General features: G+C 42.8%; 1 protein-coding gene across 2 annotated transcripts in view; it reads left to right on the forward strand.

The window, feature by feature from the left end:
• The window catches only part of pcbp4 (poly(rC) binding protein 4), an 88,412-nt gene that overhangs the window by 48,115 nt on the left and 17,319 nt on the right, over positions 1-22,978 (forward strand). For both annotated transcript variants that reach the window (XM_069714121.1, XM_069714122.1), the window contains exons 6-10: positions 5,125-5,241; positions 10,781-10,912; positions 12,450-12,578; positions 15,625-15,699; positions 18,085-18,156. In XM_069714121.1, coding sequence (XP_069570222.1) covers positions 5,125-5,241; positions 10,781-10,912; positions 12,450-12,578; positions 15,625-15,699; positions 18,085-18,156 — 525 coding nt within the window. The remainder of the gene's footprint in view (positions 1-5,124; positions 5,242-10,780; positions 10,913-12,449; positions 12,579-15,624; positions 15,700-18,084; positions 18,157-22,978) is intronic.

Consider the following 22,978-nt stretch of genomic DNA (forward strand, 5'->3'; position numbering starts at 1 on the left):
CTGATTTAGTAGGTTGGCCGCCTGCTGTGACGTTTGCCGTGCGGATGTTTGCTGTTAGAAGTCGGTAAAATGGTGGCAGGACTCGGAGCTGGAGGTGTTTGAGCTTCCCGGTGGGATTTCTGTCCTCTCTGCCTCGCTGTTTTTAGTTTTTTACAAGGAAACGTAGAGCGAACGACGGAGACATAAGAAGGTGGAGAACCAGAGGGACGTTCAGTAAAAACAAAAAGACAGAGAAGTGGAGGTGGAGAGAAAGAAGGAAAGAAGGGAGGATGTATTTCAAACAACAGCAGGAAGTAGGAATCCATCGCCATGGTTACAGTTCATTCTTATAAAAAAAAAAACTCAAAAATATATAAAATAAAATAAAAACTCAATTAAAAAATGACAGCAAAATGAAGTCTGGGGATGTGAAATGATTTTTGAACATTCAAATAGTCGTTAAAATATTAAAAACGTTGATATCCTGTTTTTACCGGCGCCTGGTTGTGATGCGTTACTCCATGCCAAGTTCAAATTACGTACTCACGACACAAAAACAACCTGATTGAGGGTTGAAATGTTACTTTGCTTCTTCAGTAATTCAAAGTTTGATATTATTTCTTTTTAAAAGTATGTTTCTGACCTTTGAGGCCAAATTGGAGGAAGTTTCTATTCTGTGGAGTAGGAAGTGCTTCACATCGTTAACAAAGAGTCCAGCTGCCTTTGAAAGACATTCAGAAATATCTTGTGTTGTCCAAACACAAGAAAACATCAAGTAGCAGCCAATCGGACGAGACCGAGACCGGAGAAGGACGTATCTTCTCTAATTTAATAGACCAAAATGTCTTTATCTTCTTGTGTCCGTCCGCTTCATGACACTCATCCGGAGCGGCAGCCGGCTCAGCGAGTAAATCCAGATGTTCCTCAACATCCTCCTGGGAGATCCAGAGGACAGATTAGATATAAAACTTCTTTGACGTGTCTGGAAAACGTCCAGTAGAAGAAAGCGAGGAGAGATTTAAGTCGTGTCGAGATGTGAAGATGCAACGGGGCCGGACGATCGGCAGCTCGATGAGCGCCGACCGGATTCTTTACTTCTCGTTGACTGAAACTGGACCTGTTCTACGTTTCCGTGCCGTTTGTCGGAGCTCTGCTTCTCCTGCAGAGACGCTTCATTTGCACTCAGCCTGCTTTCTGCAGCTGAATGAATAAACATGTGGATCTATAACTTCTGCATTCATCTGGCTGCAACCAGAACACAGCAGTGACCCGTTAATGTATTCCACAGCTGATGGGAATACCGGAGAGTTTTCTAGATGTCGGTAGAGACTCCCGGAGGAGACTCGCTCGATCGTCCTCGTCCAAACAGACAAACAGAGGAACGCAGCCGTGCTTTTATTATAAAACATCCTGTGGAGAAACGAGCCTGAGGTGTTATGTCACCAAATCCTCATTGTTGTGTTGCAGGAGAACTCCTGAGTCCCTGCGTTAACAAAATAAAAGCCTGCCTGTCGGAGCAGCAGCTGCAGAGTAAAATATGATGGAAATTATTGCACTGAGATGTTCTTTAACAACGAAGCAGAGTTTAAAATAGGTCAGACGGAAGCTTCCGGTGTGTTTCAGCAGCAGAACAATGAGCTCCTGTGTTTTAATGAGTCTAAATTTACTCACCGTTCCCCGTGCTCGTCTGGAAACACGTTAAATAATAACCCGCAAATATTGTTCTGGAGGGGGAAATTATTTTGGAAGTGGGCGTCCTGAGAGAAAATAGTTTGAAGATGACTGCACATGAATCAAAACTCCAGAGAGACACGGCTGACAGACAGACGGACAGAAGCAGGACGGTTTCTTAGTTTTAACTCGTGAAATGTCTCAAACAATAAAACCGATTCAGGTGAAGAACTGATTCATTTTCTTTCATGCAAAAACAAGATATGCAGATGGTGATATGTTATGGTGTGTTTGTCTGTTGAGTTCAGGTTGTTAAGCTGGTGTGAACTTTAGCATGGATCAAACAGCTGGACAGTTTGTGGATGTACAGGAAAGTAATTTAGTGTTTTGTGGAACAGGAAACAGTTCTGAGATGTTTTGTGGTTCAATATTAAACTCAGAATAAAGTCTCGTATCAGCAGCAGAGTCCGTCTCTGTCCGTGGTGCTGAACCTCAGCATGCCGAAGGTCAGTGAGACCACATCAAATAGAACCTCATCATATGACTAATACACAAATATGAAACATATATGATCACTTTAGCTGCTTAAAATACTTACAAATAGATTTATGTTGTTTTTATTATATCCAGCAGATCCAAACAAAACCTGGAAATAATCATTTAAAAACCATAAATTCTGACTTTTAAAATAAAGTTTGTCACTCTGTAGCTCTTTTAATGACATTTAAATATTTATTATCAAACATTGACACTCTTAAACTTTATTCATTATTCATAAAACATAGTATTTTTCAAAATAAAACTATCTGAAAAGTGAAACTACATTCATTCAAATTAGTACGAGATGTTCTGAATTTCAGGATCTCACACAAGAAACAAGATTTAAAAAATGCATTGATTTATTATCAATATTCCCAAAGTGGCACCCAGGTCATTATTTAGTCATTATTCACAAAACATACACCTTTTCAAAATAATATTACTAAATGTCAAATCAAACTACAGCCAATAAAATAAAATCCAAACCAGAGGCTGAGATTGAAAACCCTGAAAAATAAACGGCCAATTAAAAATCCCAAAAGTAAGAATAACCCGACATTCACCTCCAGGGAGAACGAACACAACGAACCACGAGGAAAAAGATCGTTTCTGTCTGACAGTGAAACTCTCCGAGTGGGAAGCATGAATATTTAAATGTTTTTTATTTCTCGAGGACACAAACGCTGAAAATACAGTTCGGATTTATACAAAACGTCTTCCTCTCATTACTCTTCTTTATTCCCCAAAATGCTGCCTCACTCCCTGACTCACTGTGTATCCAAACTGACGGATCAAACACACACACACACACACACACACACACACACACACACACACACACACACACACACACACACACACACACACACACACACACACACACACACACACACACACACACAACACACACACACACACACACACGCACACACGCACACACACACACACACACACACACACACACACACACACAAACACACACACACACAAACACACACACACAAACACACACACACACACACAAACACACACACACACACACACACACACACACACACACACACACACACACACACACACACACACACACACACACACACACACACACACACACACACACACACACACAGAGCTGCGGTATCTGTCGGCTCCTGTTTGTCTCTGTGTTCGGTGATGGAGAGATCAGCTGTTAGTGAAACAGACAAGGCTGATTGCTGGAAGACAGTGAATCACCCAGTTACACACACACACACACACACACACACACACACACACACACACACACACACACACACACACACACACACACACACACACACACACACACACACACACACACACACACACACACGAGTCTGTTCTTGTATCTTTGTGAGGACCCTCATTCTGCTCCCTCCAGCCTCTTAACTTCACTAAATCCCAGATTAACTCTGACTTGAACCTAATTCTAACCTGATGATGTCATCGTTAACCAGGTATGACACCCGGTCGAGTAAACAAACAGCAGTTTACTGAAACCCCACAGCGGAGGACTAATCATTTAAGGTTGTAAAGAATATTTAAGGCTTTATTTCCTCTGTGGATTATTTCTTTATTCACTTGTTTTTAAGATTGACAGATAATAAATTCAATAATCTCTGTTTATATGTTTTTTGATGGATAGAAATGAGCCTAAAACTGCTCCTGCAGGAAAAGATTAGTTCAAAGAACGACAAAATAAGTTCAAATGAATTGAAGTAATTAAATTAAATTAAACGACAAATGTTTATACAGCAGAACATTTTGATTAATCTGAAAAGAAAATGCAAGATTGAAAAATCTTCAGCAGCTGAATGAATAAACAAATCAAAATCAACCAAAATCAGTTGTCGGATAATGTGGTGGAAGAAATATTAAAAATATATACTCGACCTCAAAATGTACAGCACTCCTTTCACTCGTAGTTTTGAATTATAAATAATTGATTTCAGTGAAAGAAAAGAAAAGAGCTTTCTGATATCAAAGATAAACGACGCGTCACTTCAGAAATGTTGCTGCCATCTTGTTCTGGTGACGTCATCCGACACGTCGTCCGTCTTCAGGACTTCAGATTTATTCCAAATAAAATCAGAAGTGAAGTTCTGAGTGTTTCTGACGTCGGTCGACTCTTTGATCCTCTCAGACTCATCTTCATCCCTCCGTCTTCATCGGTTATTACTGCTCCTTCTCTGGATCTCCTCCTTCTCTTCTTATTCCTCCTCAAATATTTGCACCACCTTGTCTCTCTCTCTCTCCTCCTCCTCCTCTTCTTCCTCTTCCTCTTCCTCTTCCTCATCCTCTTCCTCATCCTCTTCCTCGTCCTCTTCCTCCTCCTCTTCCTCGTCCTCTTCCTCATACTCCTCCTCCTCCTCCTCTTCCTCTTCCTCTTCCTCTTCCTTTTTTAATAAGTTTCTCTCCTCTCCATTTCCGGGGCTTGACTCCCACCATCCTCTTCCTCGTCCAATCATCTTAATCTCTCTCCCTGATCTCCCGCTCCCCCCCCCCTCCCTGCTCCACCCCCTCCTCCCCCCCACCATCCCTCTTCCAGCCTCCTTGTAATCCCTCTCTCCTCCTGCATCACAGGTGAGTCTCCTTCAGGGAGCAGTGGGTGAAAACGGTACTCCTCCTCTTCTCTGTCTTTGCCCACATACCCCTCCCTCCCCCCCACTAATGTGTTTTCTCTCTCCTCTGCCCCCCCTACCTCTCCCCTCCACCCCCACCCCACCCTGACCTACCTCCGCTATGCTCCCCACCCACCTCCCTTTACTTCCCCACGTCTTCCCTCAATTCCCATCCCTCATCTCCCTCTCGTCCCCCCCTTTTTCCCCAAAAATACTTTTCCCACCCCCTCCACTCCCCCAAACCTCCACCCTACCGTCCCCGCCCTCCACCTCCATCTCTGTCCGGAACCCACAGAGTAGCGCCAGGATCAACATCTCCGAGGGCTCGTGTCCAGAGAGGATCATCACCATCACGGGGCCGACGGACTGCGTCTTCAGAGCCTTCACCATGATCACGTTCAAACTGGAGGAGGTACACACACACACACACACACACACACACACACACACACACACACACACACACACACACACACACACACACACACACACACACACACACACACACACACACACACACACACACACACACACACACACACACTCTCACACACACACTCTATCACACACACACACACACACACACACACACACACACACACTCTCTCTCACACACACACACACACACACACACACACACACACACACACACACACACACACACACACACACACTCACACACACACACTCATCACACACACACACACACACACACACACTCTCACACACACACTCTATCACACACACACACACACACACACACACACACACACACACACACACACACACACACTCTCTCACACACACACACACACACACACACACACACACACTCTCTCACACACACACTCTATCACACACACACACACACACACACACACACACACACTCTCACACACACACACACACACACACACACACACACACACACACACACACACACACACACACACACACACACACACACACACTCACACACACACACACACACACACACACACACACACACACACACAGTGAAATTAGTTCTTTGTAAGCTGATTGTCAGACCTTCAACATCGAGTCCTACATTCGCTGTAAACTACCTGAACTGTGGCGCCATGGCAACCGGGCTCTCCAACATGACAACACGCCGCTCACAGCGCGTTCAAAACAACCCAATCACAGCTTGTTTTGGAGACTTTCTCTCAATCAGTAGAAACATAGTTTCTTGCTGATGTTGATAGGAAGTGAAACGGACGTCGTAAACAAGCGGCGCCCTGCTGGTGGCGTTACTCATTACAGAGTCCTGCTGCGAAGTCAAACAATGTTCAAACACAGAATTCAAGTGGAGAACAACACGTCTGGAACATGTTCACCAACCGATGCTCAGGAAATATGAATCTATTCCCTCCATTTCAGTTTGAGGTAATTATGCAGCCATAAACACACACACACACATGTTGATTCACTTGTTTAGATTCAGCTCCGTGGCTCCGAGTGGTTTTGTCCGTGGAGAATCAGTCTCTTGTTGTCTTTTTAAGAACATGCTGGGAAATTAAATCCAGGCAGCTGGTATTTAAATCTTGGTTATCCTAATGGAATAAAACAAGATGGAAGTAAAAAATGCGAGGAAGAGGAGTAGGAGTGGACGGACTTCTACGGAAAGGTGGGGGGGATTTAAAACACTCTGAAATGAGGAGGAGTGGGAGGGAAGGGTTTAAAGAGAAGAAGGAGGAAGAGATGGAGAGACGAGGAGAGAGCAGGTCCTATGAAAAGTTAATGAGGCTGAAAGAGAGAGATTATAAAACACAGGAATGAAAAGTGGGATTAAATAAAGACTGGAATCAGAGAGAGAGTCGGCAGCACCTTCATCTCCGAGTCCTGCTGGAGAACCAGCTGGAGAGAAACCACAGACTGTTTCTAAAAGAGTTCGTAGCTGAGTTCTGTAAAACGGTTCTGATCCAGAAGTGTCTTCAGCTGCAATACCAGCGAGTGCCACTAGAGGTCGGCTCCAAAAAGCCTCCGGCTCCATAGACTCCCATTCAACTTCTCTCATCAAATCCAAAGTGAATCAAATGTGTCCATCAGTTATCTCGGTGTTGTTAGCTAAAGTCACTCCTTCTTCTTAGTTTTCTGGAGGTCCATCTGAAAATAATCCCTCATTCATTAGAAAAGAAGATTCAAGAAGACCTGTTTTGGGGGCGTGTCTGTTTGATTGACAGGCCTGTGGTGCAGTCAGGTTACAGCTATCGGTGGGCCGCTGGCTTCTCCCCCAGCTCGTCCAAATATGGTCACTTCCTGCTCCAAAATATAATTATTTTTTTTGTAAAAAAGATCAAATATTGTCCAGTTCCAGCAATTTTTTTTCTTTCATGTCACAGCAAACTTAATAATTTTGATTTTAGGAGATCATTATTGACGTGGCTTTTTTTTAACTTCTAGAGTAGAAATAATTAATCAGTTATTGAAATATTAGTTATTTGCAATCCTAACATGATGATGATATATTTCTGGTTCAAAAGCTGCACCACCTTCACATCAAGCAGTTTGAGGTTTTTAATAATGAAGACAAAGACAGAGAAATTAAAGGAAACGCTGAGACGAATTAAAGGAATATGAAAGTTTCTCAGAGAACGGACTGATGAACAGATTTCTGTCTGATGACAGATGCCGTTAAAAGAAAGATGAAAGAACAGGAAGTTGTGAAACGAGGAGGTAAAACAGCGAAAAGAATTATAAAGAGGAGGAGGGAGGATTAAAGAAAAGGTTGTGTAATGAGACAGATGGAAATGTCGAGGATGAGTAAAACTGAGATGCAGTTTATGGATGTGTTTCCCTCAACTGCAGTTTATTTTGAAAAGCAGAACAAAATATAGCTGAGATTTTTATTTAAAGAAACATATCGAGGATGTAAGCAACCAGAAAATAATCCCAAAACCGTCTTCTTCAGCCACAGATCACTCCGTATAAACAAATTCAGCTCCGGGAAAACGGAAAAACTTCCTGCAGGATCATGTGTGTCCAAAACCATCAACTTCAGCGGGATCAGGAGGAGCTGCGTCTCCTGCAGCGAGCTTCATGAAACAGTTTGTGGGACCAAGCCGGCTGTCAATTACTGTGACGAGAACACAGAGAAAAACAAAAGAGGGGAAAAGCTTCTGTAGATTTCTGCATGACGTGGTGATATAAATAAATATGTGCTTGATGTTCCTGCAGTCGTTTCAGTCGGGCCACGTTTAATGTGACGGGCGGCGCTGATATTTACATTTCAGACTCAGCGAGTCCGGCTCCAACATATCGTATTAAGACCAGGTGATTCAGGCCGGTATTTATCACCTGAGTTAATTAAAGAGGGAAGACGGAGACAGTCTTGGGCTAAAGGATGGGAGAGGGTGGGGGGGTTAATTCAGAGAGAAAAGGGGGGATTTAAGCTGCCAAAGGGGGAGATAGTGTGTAATGCGAAAAGGGGGAGAAGGACGAGTGAGGAAGAGGAGCTGCTGAAGGGGAAAAGACGGGATGTAATTAAAACGAGAGAGAATGACAGAAGGCTTTCAGACTAATGGACAATAAAGAGCAGCCGTTTTAGAAGATGGAATAATTGAGTGAAGACAAGGGGTGGATATGGGGGGAGGTGGGAGGGGGGCTTCAGCCACCTTTTAATGTCCTGCGTTTTACCTCAGAGATTGAAGAAGACGATCTAAACAGGACCAGCGTCGCGTTTAGGATTCAGGTTTTACTGCGGTTCTTCTGCTCAGACGGCAGCAGAACAGTTAATGAAGCGAATCATTAACAAACATGATCAATAAATGTGATCAGCAGCTACATCCTGAAATTAAAGAGGAAGTAATGTGGTCTTTATGGTGCGTTCATGAGCAACTGGAAAGTGGGAAAGTTCTGACCTCAAAGTGGAGTCGAACTGAGAATATTCCTGGAGGAAAGTTGGAGGTTTTAGTCACTTAAATGGCAGCATTTGTGGTGAAAAGAGGAAATGTTCTTGATCTGTGGTGAAATATCCAGACTTGGTTAACCTAGCTTACCTTTTCAGATAGCTGAATGCACAGACTGTTTCTAAAAGAGTTCGTAGCTTCAGTTCTGTAAAATGGTTCTGATCCAGAAGTGTCTTCAGCTGCAATACCAGCGAGTGCCACTAGAGGTCGGCTCCAAAAAGCCTCCGGCTCCATAGACTCCCATTCAACTTCTCTCATCAAATCCAAAGTGAATAAAATGTGTCCATCAGTTATCTCGGTGGTGTTAGCTAATAAGAAATCATAATTCATCTGGTCCAGAACAAAGCCGGCAGGTTGTTTTGAACCCCCCGCGGCTACTTTTTAAAATCTCCACCTGACAACATCCTCAAAAAAAAGACCGATGGATAAGAGACACTTTTGACAAACAGTAAGACTCCTGAATCCTGATCTGAAACTCTCCCGTCAAATGTGACATTTTGAGTCACTCTGAGTTTGCGACACTGATGTTATTAAACTGCAACTCAACCAAATCTGATGCAACAGAAATGAAGCAAAACAAATGCTGCATCTATTTTAATCACAGCGTTACGAGGCGGCCTTTTCACCGAGTGTGCAAAATGTAAATACAGAACCGTTCTGGACCCGGTGCAGAGACCTGCAGGGTCAACGGGGTTACACAAGAATCCAGTGTTACTGAAATGAAGAATAGATTGTTTACTTCCATTTATAAAGAAAGAAATATTATCAGGTACATCTTTGTAATTCTCAGGAACCTGAATACCTGAAACTGGAGCCAAGAAACATCAGATTTAGGGTCAAATTTTTCGGAAACAAAATAATCTTTAACATGCCCTCTGACAGCCAAATGTTCTTGAGCCCATGCAGTGATTTCCACTACAGAATCATGGCTGTTGCCAGGAAGCACAAAACCTAGACGGACCTGGAGACTACAAAGCAGAAGAGAACCTCAGAAGGTCCCAGTGGAACTCGGTGTTGATACTCTGACTCTGGGGGACGAATTTACGGTGACACAACCTGCGCAAACATCAAATACTTCACTGAGCTGCACCTCGTATTTTGAGGTTGTGGACTGTGGAAAGAAGAATTGCTTTACTTATGCATTTGCAGGTTTTCTTTAAATCTGTTTTAGGAATTAAGTTTCCAATATCAATGAAATAGACTGAAAATTGTTTAGATGCTCTGTTGAAGCATCAATATTCTCACTGTAACGTCGGGTTGTTTTAGGTGATGTGAAAGCAAACCATTTAGAGCATTCAGAATACATTGGGGTTTTTTCCCGACGTGAACGCTGCCTATTCATCAAACCCTGTGGACCATAACAGAGTGGAGGCAGAGGAGAGGAGTGTGTGTGGAGACCGATGTAGAAACAGGAAAAGTCAAGGTCAGGGAGTCGGTGATGGAGCGGAGGAGGTGAGGGGAAGCTGGGGGGGGTGACCAGGGCAAATACAGTCTGTGATCTGCATTGGAATTAAAGGAATGATGGAGAAGTGTGGAAGCCGTGTGTTGAGTCAGTCTAACCAGAGACAAGACGACTTTCCTCTTACACAAACTGAAGCTTCAAGTATTTATGAGTTCAGAAAGTATTTTTAGAAAATGCTCCATCACCAGCCTGAAAAGAGACGAGATACCTGGTTTCCACTGGAAACAACATGGAGCTGATGTCAGCAGATTTTCCAGATCCACATCGATATCAGAGATGTTTGGAAATATAAAATCATTCATCGCTGATTGCTTTGTGTTTGCCGACACGTTCCCGGCAAACAAATCCAATGCGACATTTTAATTCTGCCGTTCCAAAGCAAACATTAGCATCGCTGTCTGTTTCTGTTTTCCTACATCGCCCACAGCCCAGATGTTGGACCGCGACACACATCAGCAGCTGTTTGTTTTACCGACAGATTGAATCCACACAGACAGAAGCATCTGAGTGATTTGTTAGGGTTTGAAATCCATCTGTTTTCGTCTCTGTCTTCCTCTCAGGACCTGACGGCTTTGGTAGCCAACGGCACGGTGACCAGCAAGCCTCCCGTCACCCTGCGGCTGGTGATCCCGGCCAGCCAGTGCGGCTCCCTCATCGGCAAAGGTGGATCCAAGATCAAAGAGATCCGAGAGGTGAGTCAGTGGTACAGAGACGAAGCTCATATCTAAGTCTTTACACACTTAGGACACTTAAAGTCCGACAAAAGAACTTTACATTATAAAGAGGAAACCAACAATTCAACAGTTCCAATATGAAGGTATTGGTCCCAGTGCAGAACCCTGTGGAACTCCATGACTACAACTTTTGTCTTCATTTCTGAGCATATTGTTAGACATGAAAACAGATGTTAAACACCTTCAGACGGTCGTCAGACTGGATGGAAACTGGATGGAAACACTGATCCACATGAAAACCTTCGTCACGCTGCAAAAACTGACATGAAGTGAACCTAAGTTGGGACGCTGTGCAAAATGTAAATAGAAACAGAATGCAATGATTTCCAAATCCCCAAAACACATATTTAAATTTAAAAATAGACCAAATACAAAAATTAAATGTTTGAAACAGAAATGTTATTGTTTTATTTAAAATACACGCAATCAACACGACCACAGCCGTAACATGTGCGGCCCTCCGGCTGATCCTGTCTATTTTGAGGCCACAGCTGTCGCCACATTTGTTGTGTTCAGTTACCATGGTTACAGGCGTCGGTCTTGTCTCGCTTGAGGTTAGCGGAAAATGTTTTCTCACACACACACACAGTCTGCTCTATACGGACTTAGCATTAGCATTAGCATCGGCGCAGTGACTCATTCACAGGTTTGTTCAGTGGAGTCCTGTTTATTTCAGGATTTAGACGGTCGACTTTCAGCTTTAGATACTCGAGCTGATTCATTCACTCTGATTTAAACCTGAAACTTGGAGCTGCAGTTTACTACGCAGAACGTGTTTCAGTTTGTCTGCCTGTCTCCGACTCTGAGTGCAGTGGAAGGGAATCCAGTTTAATGTTTAATTCAGGCATCTGTGTGCAGAAGTTTACAGACTCGCAGGTCATAAACACACAGACGATCACTGACGAGCCCCCGTATTTAGATATATTTAGACAGAAGTCTTCGACCTCCACTGGATGCTTGCCAGACCGAAAACTGGTGAGAAGAGAATCAAACGTGTTTGTGGACAAAAAGCGCTTCACAGAAGGGATCTTGTTGATGTGTAAAACACAGATAATATGAAGAGAACCGCAGATAAAAATTCCACAAAGGCTGCGACTCATGATATTTTGAGCGTTTCCATAGCAATGTGAGTCAACTAACTAAAGTCAGAGGAAACAGTAAATAAATTCCACATGCATTTTAAAGTTTTATTTATTTGACTGCAGGCTGCTTCCTGAAGGGCACGAACCCATCGTTTGATCCATTTTATCATGTCTATTAATACACGATCCGATACACACGACCTCCTGAGTGATCAACCAATCTCACAAAGGAGCGGGACGTCTGCTCAGCTTGACTCGTGTATTTTTAGGCAGGTAGAGACTCATTACTGTGTGTGCGTGTGTGTGTGTGTGTGTGTGTGTGTGTGTGTGTGTGTGTGTGTGTGTGTGTGTGTGTGTGTGTGTGTGTGTGTGTGTGTGTGTGTGTGTGTGTGTGTGTGTGTGTGTGTGTGTAGACGACAGGTGCCCAGGTGCAGGTGGCAGGTGACCTCCTCCCCAACTCCACAGAGAGAGAGGTGACGATATCGGGATGCCAGGACGCCATCATCCAGTGTGTGAAGCTCATCTGCACCGTGATCCTGGAGGTTCGTACCTGTGGGGGAGGATGAGGATGGGACACATGGGAAGTTGTGTGCACGGGGTTACTACAGACTGAATATAAAAGAGTTCGTAGCTTCAGGTCTGTAAAATGTTCATTGTTTCCCTCGTCCGGCCGTTTCCTGCTGAGCCTGCTGTGAATCTTTAGAGCTTTATTCTCTGAAAACAGACGTCTGCTGCCGAAACCAAAACAGTCGAATAGTAAGCCGACAAACAATGAACTGAAACTCCCGAACTACCGTTCACATTTCACATACTCTCATTTAAAAAAAAATTTTTACAGCTGCTTTAACTTTTTGGGAGGATTTACAGCCCTTTTTAGCATCTGTATCAGTGTTTTGGGATGTGTGCTGCCATGACAACCGTCGTTTCCCGAGCCAACTTTTGCACTCAATAATTAGTCAAAAAAAATCCATCGTCAAGTCACAGGCTTTGTTAATGTTAATTTATCACCTTCACAGACAGGTGGGAGAAATTCAGTGACACAAACATGAGCTTCACTCCGTCTTCACTCCTTGATGTATTTTTTTATAATCACACTCGATGACAAACAAGACACAAAGCTTTCTCTTTTTTTTGGTCTCTGATGCAACCTGCTGCTAATGTCAGACCGCCTCAGAGCTGCAGAGGTGATTCAGGTGATGTTCGCCTGTCTGCTCCCAAATTAACATCACACAAACCTGTTTTTATACGACGCGCCGTCCACCTCTCCAATAATCCTCCAAAACAAAAACACCGAAATCTATAATTCATGATTGTGTTGTAATTAATCAGAGGCTGCAGTCATTAGGACGAGCTTCGTCTCAGAGATTAGAGGTGCAAACAGTGAAATCAAAGGCGCAGAGAGCTCATCAGTATTCGGAGCACCTTAATGTGCGATGAGGAAGGAGGAGTGAAAGAAAGAAAAGAAAGAAAAACGCTGACCTGAGCCAAACTAATTCACTTTCAAGTGCTGGTGCGGTCTGTCAGAGTGAAGCTCCATCCCTCCACTCACACTTTGTTTGATCTCGAATAAGAAATCTTTTGATCTGCTCCAGCACTCTGATGGACTGTTGTCTCCATGCCGTCCACCCGGTGCATGCTGGGATACGATACAACCCGACAGCAGACCCCATCAAACAAATGAAAAGTGAATTCTTCTGTGAGGTCCTGTTGTCTCCTCAGAACGTCAAACTGTCTGGTTGGAGGTTTCATGTAGAAATATATTTAAGTATAATTGCACGTTTTACACATTTTATCATGTCGTCTCTTCATCATCATCATCATCACTGAGTTCCTCACGTTAACGTGACCGCTGGTACGTGAACAAGTTGTGATTTCACCATGGAAACCTGAAACTGGAGCAGAGAAACATGGAAATCATCGACAGAAACCGTTGAAATGCTTCAGAAAGTCTGCCATGTTGAAGATTTTGTTCCCCAAAAATTTGACCCAAAATGTAATGCAAGGGACTAACTAACTAAAACTAATATTGGATGGCTGCGATCTTTGAGCCCTCAGGTGGCACTGCTTTAAAACAGCCACAATTCTGTCGTGGAAATCACTGCATGGGCTCAGGAACACTTGGCTGTAAGCCGGCGTGTTGAAAATGTTCTGTTCCCCAAAAATGTAGACACAAAATGTAAAGTTTCTCAGGTCCACGGTGAAACCACAGATGTTCTCGTAGCAGTGACGTTAACATGAGGAACTCACATCTGATGATGTTGATCAAGAAACGACTGAATACTTCCTGATGGAGGTTGTTGCTTCCTGCTGCTCCATGTCACTGTGCAACTTACCTGTTCTTGCACAACAGGAACAGTGTCGGTGTGTTTAGCAGGATATATCAATACAATAGCATTGACTTGTTGCTTTACAGTCTGCATTCATATTCAAATCAGAGAAATCATCAGATAAAACTCTTAGCTTGTTAGCTTCTCTGGGTTTATTCTCCAACCTGCACTCAGAGAACAGCTGCATCTCGCAGCGGGATAAATATGACATCAAGGGAAAGTGTGTGTAATAAACCCATTCAGCACAAAAAGCAACCATTTCCTTCATTTGAGCCGGAGGAGTAATTCAGACAAACAGAACAATAATTCAGCAGCGCAGCAAGTTTAAATAAGAGCGACTTCGTCTTTATGATGCAGAGCTGCAATAATAAATGAAATCATGTTGCTGTTTTTCAGAAGTCTCTTTGATTTCTCCCTGTTGCATCAACACACACACACACACACACATACATACACACACACACACACACACACACACACACACACACACACACACACACACACACACACACACAAAGCAGTGTTTTGAAACAGGAGCAGACAGATGACAATCAATCATATCAGCCTTTGATTTATATTGGGAGAAGGTACATGACATGTCAGCGTTTGATAAGACAAGAAAAGATAAAAACAGCTGAAAATGACAAATAGAGAAAAGAGCATGGTGGATTCTCATCTGCAGACGTACTGAACATTTTCTGCTGCCATGAAAAGAGAGAGAAACGTCCATGAACAATATTTCTATCGCACATTAAATAAAGAAAATGTGGCGTATATGCTGTTCTACTACATATAAAAAACTAAAAACCTCCAAACAAAGACATGTTCAGCCTGAGACAGAAGAGAACAGACAAATACAAAAACAAAGCAGCAATGTTTGCTTTCTGTACCTCTGATCTTGTTTGTTTATGATTTATTATTTTTCGTACATACATAGAGTTTTGCCATTTGGCTGCAGGCGCTTCTGTTGCTCACATTGTTTTCGTTGTTTTAAATTCCAGTGCAGACACCGAAGTTTTCCAAAGATACCAAATATGTCCCTCTGATTCCAAGACTTCTGGGATATTTCCAGTTTTATGCTGCAAGTTTTGCATTTAATAAAACAAAAATGATGTTATATGAGAGTACAAAAATATAAATCAGTTATCAAAGGGGAAAAGGTGGCGCTCCATAAAGGCAGTGTGACCCAGCTAAAAGCTTTATGGTCAGTCGCCTGAATTATTCCTTATTTCGTACTTTCTTTCCTTTTCTGTCTCTGCAGTCTCCGCCGAAGGGAGCGACTATTCCATACCGACCGAGCCCGACCCCGGGAACTGTGCTGATGGCAGGAAACCAGGTAAAGCTGTCGGAGGATCGGGAAGACGAAATTCCTGCAGAAAATCACGTAGCGTCGTCAGATTAAACCATAGCAACACAGAATAAAACATAAAATATGGAAGGCAGAAAAATGACTGATGAGATGTACAAAACCATGCAAGTATCCAGAGATTAAAGAAGAAAAGAAGAGAGTGATGGTTGAGTGGAGGAGTAATGGAGAAGATGGATAGAGGCATGAACAAACAGATTTATAGACAGAGGGAGGAAGAGAGGATAACAGCAGGAGGCGTGGAGGGAGAGAAGCACCAGTGGACGGATTAATGGGTCGGATAGATGGGTGGATGGAGGGAGAGAGGAAGAAGTGATGGATGGATGGATGAGTGAGTCGATACATAACTTATCATCGGAGAATTTGCTTTAGTTTGCAATTTGAATGTTATAAAAATGCCCACTTGGTTGCTTCCCCCTCAAAATGTTTAATTTACACACACAGATGGGTTTTTGTCACTTCTGGGGACATTACATTGACTCTAAACGTAACCTTAAACTAAGTCTTCATGCTTTAGTCCCCATAAGGAAGTTGAGTCCCCACAACCTTCTAAATAAACTAATGTCCCCACAACGTCAGTAATACAAGTACACACACACACACACTTTTCTTTAACTTCCACTTCATCAGCCGTAGATTGAGTGGCAGCTCCTGTCAGCAGTGTTATTTTCATTGAAGAGCTACTTCCACAACAGAAGATTCATTTGAGGGATTGAAAATAACGAAATACATTAATTCAGGAGATCTTGCCTGGTTGAGTCAAATCAAATTCATTTTCTTATCTTAAAATTGCACAATTTTCCACAAAATCGATTTACAATACTACAAAATGTATTGAAAGATCCTTCATTCAGCAGAGAAAAGACTCATTGAATGGTCAGATATGCAGTACAAGGAGATTGTTGTTGGTGAACATACCAAGCATCAGTGTGTTAGCATGCTAGTGTTAGCATTTAGATCAAAGCGCTGCTATGCCAAAGGACAGTTTCACAAAACTGCTGGATTCTTGTACAGTTGTGTAATTTAAAGCAGCGTTGAAGTGAATTTGATTGAATCCAGATATTTTGACCTAGTTTGGCCACAACTTTCCGCAAAGTATTACAAAAGCAACAAAAAAAAAACCCTGCATCTTTAAAGATTTTTCCCTGTAGGTTTTTCAAAGTACCTCCTGCTCTGAAAAGTTTTCAGGGACGGAAACTCTGCTGCTTAATTGGTTGAAGAAATCGTTGCTGTGTGCACTCAGCCTCAGCGGCGCATCCGAGCCGTGCAGCATGCAGGTTGTCATTTGGTCAGTCCGAGATGTGGATGATTTTCCCTGAGAGGGTGGCACCGCTGAGATCTGTCGGTACTTGGTCACACATCATTGGACTGTAACAGAGATTGTTTGGAGATTGACTTGGACGTGTCTCTGCATTGCCGTCTGAGGCATTTGGTTAATTGTAGCTCTGAGGTGTTACTACAGTCAACACAGGAAGAGTTTCTGATCATATTTCTGCAAACTTAGACCTTGAAGTCGTCCTTGCTTGTCCCCAAATAAAATGTAAAATCAATATTATACAGAAGATTCAACAGAACATGGTCACTTTAACATCACGAGCAGTTTGTGTCGTCCACCAAACTTTAGTTACTAAAAGAAAAAGAAGTCAGTCGTTGTTCAGCTTGAATCCAGATGAAGTCCAAAGCTCGTTAGAAATCTTTCATCCAACATTTTAAATATACAGTACATACACTAGATCAAGTGACAAGGCTGAAAAACAATATAGGATGGCTGTTATCTTTGGGCCCTTAAGTGGCAATATTTTAAAAGATAGCCATGATTCTGTAGTGGAAATCGCTGCATGGGCTCAGGAACACTTGGCTGAAGGCTAAAAAGCCAGAAATTTGACCCAAAATCTGATGTTTCTCTTCCTAAGTGAAATCACGTGTGGAACTCAGGGGCTGATGTCGATGTTGTTCGTGTAAATACATGAACTTAGACAGCTTCAGACTGACTTCTGCTTCTAGAAAATCACCAACACATGATCTCCATCTCTGAGATTAAACACCGACTCTGCTGCAGCGCTGCCGTCGACCCGCCGTCACCAGTGTGCCTTCGAGCTGCTGTGTGATCGTTTCCCCTCGGAGATCAATAAACTATTCATTCTATTCTGTTGTAGCTCATCTACTCATCTGCCAACAAACAGGGAACTGAATTAACTCTTTATCTTTTATTGTTATTGGTGCTTATTCTGCCTCACTGCACACCGCAGGGATTTATTAGAATCAGCTCGGACCGCTTGTTGCTGTTGTGGTTGTTAAAGTTGTTTGAGTGCGATCAGCTCTAACTCTGCTTCTGCTTCTCTGTGCCGGCTGAAGGTGTTCGAGGCGTCCGACTTCGGTTCTCACCCCCTGTTCTCAGTGGCACAAGGAGGAGTTGACCTGCAGCAGGTGAGTTTGGCCGCCTGGGGGGGCAAAGGGCAAGGGTCAAAGGTCACCACATCACAGCTTTTTAAAAAGAAATCTGTCAACAAGAATTATCGCTCCATAAAACAAACTCTGGGACTCGTCAGAAACATTTACTGGAGGTTTTAAAGGTTGAAGGATTATATTTAAATTATAAGAAATTTATACATTTTGTGTATCTTTAGTATAAAATGGTCTCAAAAAGGTTTTTTTTTGTTTTTGTTTTTTTTACCAAGCATGACATTTTATTCACAACATAAATATCTTGCAGCCTAAAAGAAAGATTTTGATTGCAGCTGCACACAAAACTGGATCTTTTTGTCAGCACACAACATAAATGGCTTCCCAGGACTGACACAGGCCACACTTTGGGTTATTTTTGGTATAAACGAGTGGATCTTTTTCTAAAATCTCTTCATGTGGAGCCCTGAGCGGTGCAGCTCAACAACATCCTCCCTTAGGGACGCAGCCACAGGACCTGAACTCAATCACTCCGCTACAGTACCGCGCTGTGAATTCACACACCGCCGCCTCGTAAAAACGGATGGTCAGAGTGGTCAAGGACGCCAGATTAACACCTCTGGCTCACAGACATGAATCCTCTTCTTCGGATAACAAAAGGAAGGCGCACAGCGGCACAAGGCGAGCAAAGACGAAGGCCGCGGAGTAAAGAATGAAATAAAAGAGGACAGAAGAATAAAACCAGAAGAAGAGAAGCAAGTTAAAAACAGAGAAACACGCTGTTGGATGTCTGTTTAAAAGCAGGACGTTAAAAGCAGAGACGAGTCAGACGTCTCTCAGTCGATAGTCGAACCTCCCCGGACACACTTCTGTTTTAGCATCTGAAGTCTGACGGCTTCTTCTGTCTGAAAGCGCAAATGAAACGGCACCTTTTGTTAAAATATTCATATGGACGTCATTGCAGAGGATGAACTGGGTTATTCACATGTCAACTTTTACGTGCTTTTAATTTGAAGTGGAAGAGAAAGAAGATGATGTTTAAAAAGGCGGGAAAACATCTTCACACATTCACATTTCTGAGTCTTAATTCAGAAAACAACAGCAGAAACAGACGGAAAATAGACTTGTTTTAAAGTTCAGTACCACTGAGGGCCACTAGGGGCCGGCTCCATAGACTCCCATTAATACTACAGGCAGATATTCTACAGCAACAAGTTGAATGAGCATCAACATTTCTGAGACAGTTTCATGCTCTTTAAAAGATTATTATCTGATGCATATTAGCTGTAAATCGTAGAAAAAATGGAAAGAATCTGCTTCAAACTGCTGAATTTGGTGCGATTTGGACATGCGACACGTTTAATATTAATAAAACAATATGGGGTTGAGTACCAGCGCTGCAGGAATGAACATCTGTATCAGTGATCTGCAGTGATTTTTTTTTTTTTGGAAGTCACATTAAAGCAGAGTTTATTTCTGCATCAATTTATGCTTAACTAGTTGTTTTTGTCAGCAGCACCTGCTCTCAGAAACGGGCAGAAAGGCCGATTCTTGCCTTTAATCTGTGCGGAGCTGTTTGGGGACAGTGATGAATCGTCGGGGTGCTGGCGGTACATCACACTGTAGGTCAGGTCAGGTTCCCGCAATCATATCAAAGCTACTCGTGGGAAATAAATTGGATATTAACCTTTGAAAATGTAAAATCATCACCTGCTTTTCAAATATTCTTCTTGAAAACACAAGAACTTCAAAGACATCGTCATCTTTATTTTATTCAGAAATCATCCGCTCCACGATTCCTCAAATCAAACAGATAAAAGCTTTAATTTAAAGATTTTTTTTCACCTTTTACCAGATTTATTTTTTGTCACTGTACAAACAGACTTCATGTGGAGGCCGAGGCAGCGCGTTTGTAACGAGACCATCCGTAACCGAAGGGTCTGAGGTCGGCGTGCAGCGGCTCGCGTGTCGCCATCATTAGCTCGGTGTCCTTCACACAGACACTGAACCCACAATCGATGCCCCATCGTTCACAGCGCGGCCTCGGGCCAAAACCTCCTGTTCATTTGAATACTTTTCATGTGCGTGCCGGCGGCGTCCCGCAGTGATCATCAGAGGGCGATGCTGCAGCGTTTCATAACCAACCCCCCGTTTCAACACTTTGTTCGCTGTCTCTGCAGCCTGAGTCCTTTAAAACAGTTGGATTGGTCCTCAGTCACTAACATTAACAGAGACACTGTAAAAAAAAAACAACAGGAAACAAGTAGAACAAACTCATCTTTTCTTATCTAATTTTGTTAAATACATTCAGATTTTTACAGCTTTTTCATTTTAACGTGTTAAAACATTCATTCCACATATAATTACAAACAGCCTGTAAGTTTGTGATGTCACAAACTCACCGTGATGTCATTTGTCCACCCTCAGCACGGCTCGCTGTCCAACTTTTGAAAATGGGAAAAAAACACACGGAGTCTGGACATGTGTCACTCAGAAAACAGTCAGCCAATCAGAAGAGAGGGTCTTAAAGAGACAGACACAAAACCGCCGGGTGTTGGTGGAGCTGCAGAGATGTAAAATTCTGCTGAGATAGTTTTTGATTCTTAAAACCACAAAGATATCTAATGATGGAGATCAAAGCTGCAAATAAAACACCACAAAAGTGTCAAATGTTGGACATTTAAAATATCTAGTTTTTATTTTTAGATTTGAAAAAAACTGGATGAATCTCCGTCACATTCTGGAGTTTTTATTTCTGCGATTACAGAGGAAATATTTGGACATTTTTGGACATTTTATCAGAGATAGTAACATCTAAATATATAGAAAATAATATGTGTATCACTAGATTTTAATCTTTTATGATCCCAAGAAGAAGAACAGAGTTTTGAGGCCAATTCTTTTCATTATATTCCAATAAATCCGAGGTGACACGTCAATAATTAAACAACAGAGACACAAACTTCATGAGCCAGTGACCGACTTGGACGCAGATCCAGACTGGCAGACACACACACACATGCACACACACATGCTCACACACACGCACACACACACGCACACGCGCACGTGCACACACACACACACACACACACACTCACACACACACACATGCACACGGAGGTGAAATGATGGAAGAGCCTCACATGGACGGAGTCGATCTGAATCGAGCAGCCGACCGTCCTGAGAGACACGAGACAGACGGATCTGACGGAGTGACACCCAGACAAACAGCAGCGAAAAGAGTGTGTGTGTGTGTGTGTGTGTGTGTGTGTGTGTGTGTGTGTGTGTGTGTGTGTGTGTGTGTGTGTGTGTGTGTGTGTGTGTGTGTGTGTGTGTGTGTGTGTGTGTGTGTGTGTGTACTACATTGTTTGTCTCGCACAGGGCCTCGGGAGTGTCAGTTAAGAAAACAGTAACACCAGCTAATGGAGGCTCCACGGGGCTGATGGGGGGGGGGGGGGGTCTGGAGAAAGCGCTGCAGTGGAGGGGAACCGATGGACGGACAGTCGGCTTGTTTAAAAGCTGGTGGAAACAGATGATCTGTGTTTTTTTTAAGTTTATTTCTTAATTTATTTTGCTGAAAACTGACAAACCGTCCGACCTTCTGTCCAAAAGTATTCGCTGCAAAATTTTTATGATTGTTGCAGTCGAAAATATTTGATTTTGCAGCAGCTTTTCTCAAACATTTCGATGTCATTTGTAGAGTTTTAAGTGAATTTTTTTGTAGAAAAATTGCAAGAAATTTGCAAAAATTACAAATTGAGGAGAGAAAACTCCCGTTAAAGAGTAACGTGCTGACTTCCTGTGATAATAATATATTAATATTATAATTTATGTTAGTGAGACAGTGGATGTAAACGATGCACTGCTGCATCTTAAATATGCTAAAAGAAGAGAGGAAGAAGATGGACGGACAGAAACAGAGGACGGACGGATGAAACGAGGAGTTTGTGGAGAAATCGGAGAGACGTGGAACGAGGAGTGACAGAAAGCGGGATGGAAGGAGGGTTACTGCAGTTGAGTGGCTGCGCAACGAGATTAATGCTTTTTATTCATTATGAAGCTGCAGCCATGCGGGGGGGGGGGGATTTATATGTTCTGGAGAAGTTTGTGGTGAAATCACTTCATCATGTCGTCTGCTGTCCGTTGACAGACTCATCTGCAGCTGTCACAGAGACGTTTCAGGGGTTTAATACAAATCTTTATTTCCAGATTACGGCGGCGAGGATTTCTCACTGATACGATCAGCTGGAAACGAGCTGCGATAACAGAACGTTTAAATGCTGCCAGACGTTAAGAACGTCTGACTGAGTGACTGAAGAAGTCCGTGAACTCAAAAGTTTTACAGTAAATTAGTGAGAAAAGTAATAAGTTTGGGAGTAAACTATGTTGTGAGCGGAGAAATCCATCATGACAGTTTTATCTTGCATCATCTTTATGAAGCTCTGCACAATCAATCAGGGATTAATTACTGAGAGAATTATTCACTGCCCCCCCCCCCCCCCCCCCCAGCACAGTCGATGCTCATTTAGTTTTAGTCTCATTTTAGTTGTCTGTTTTTTTCAGTTTTAGGAACAAAAACATTTCAGTCAAGTTTTGGTGTTTTTAATTCTTCTTGATGATTTTCGCCGGTCTCCATCTTTGCGTACGGTTACCATGGTTACAGGGTTCCTCTGCTTTGTGGCCCGGTGTCCCTCTGCTCACCTAGCATTAGCATGAGCATTCAGAAGATGATTTGTATCTTCAGGTCTGTAAAATGGTTCCGATGCAGAAGTGTCTTCAGCTGCAATACCAGCGAGTGCCACTAGAGGTCGGCTCCAAAAAGCCTCCGGCTCCATAGACTCCC

Source organism: Brachyistius frenatus, unplaced genomic scaffold (assembly GCF_029030835.1).
Source record: "Brachyistius frenatus isolate BFR_SWC_R1_liver_20210118 unplaced genomic scaffold, ASM2903083v1 Contig_126, whole genome shotgun sequence".
NCBI classification, from domain to species: domain Eukaryota; kingdom Metazoa; phylum Chordata; class Actinopteri; family Embiotocidae; genus Brachyistius; species Brachyistius frenatus.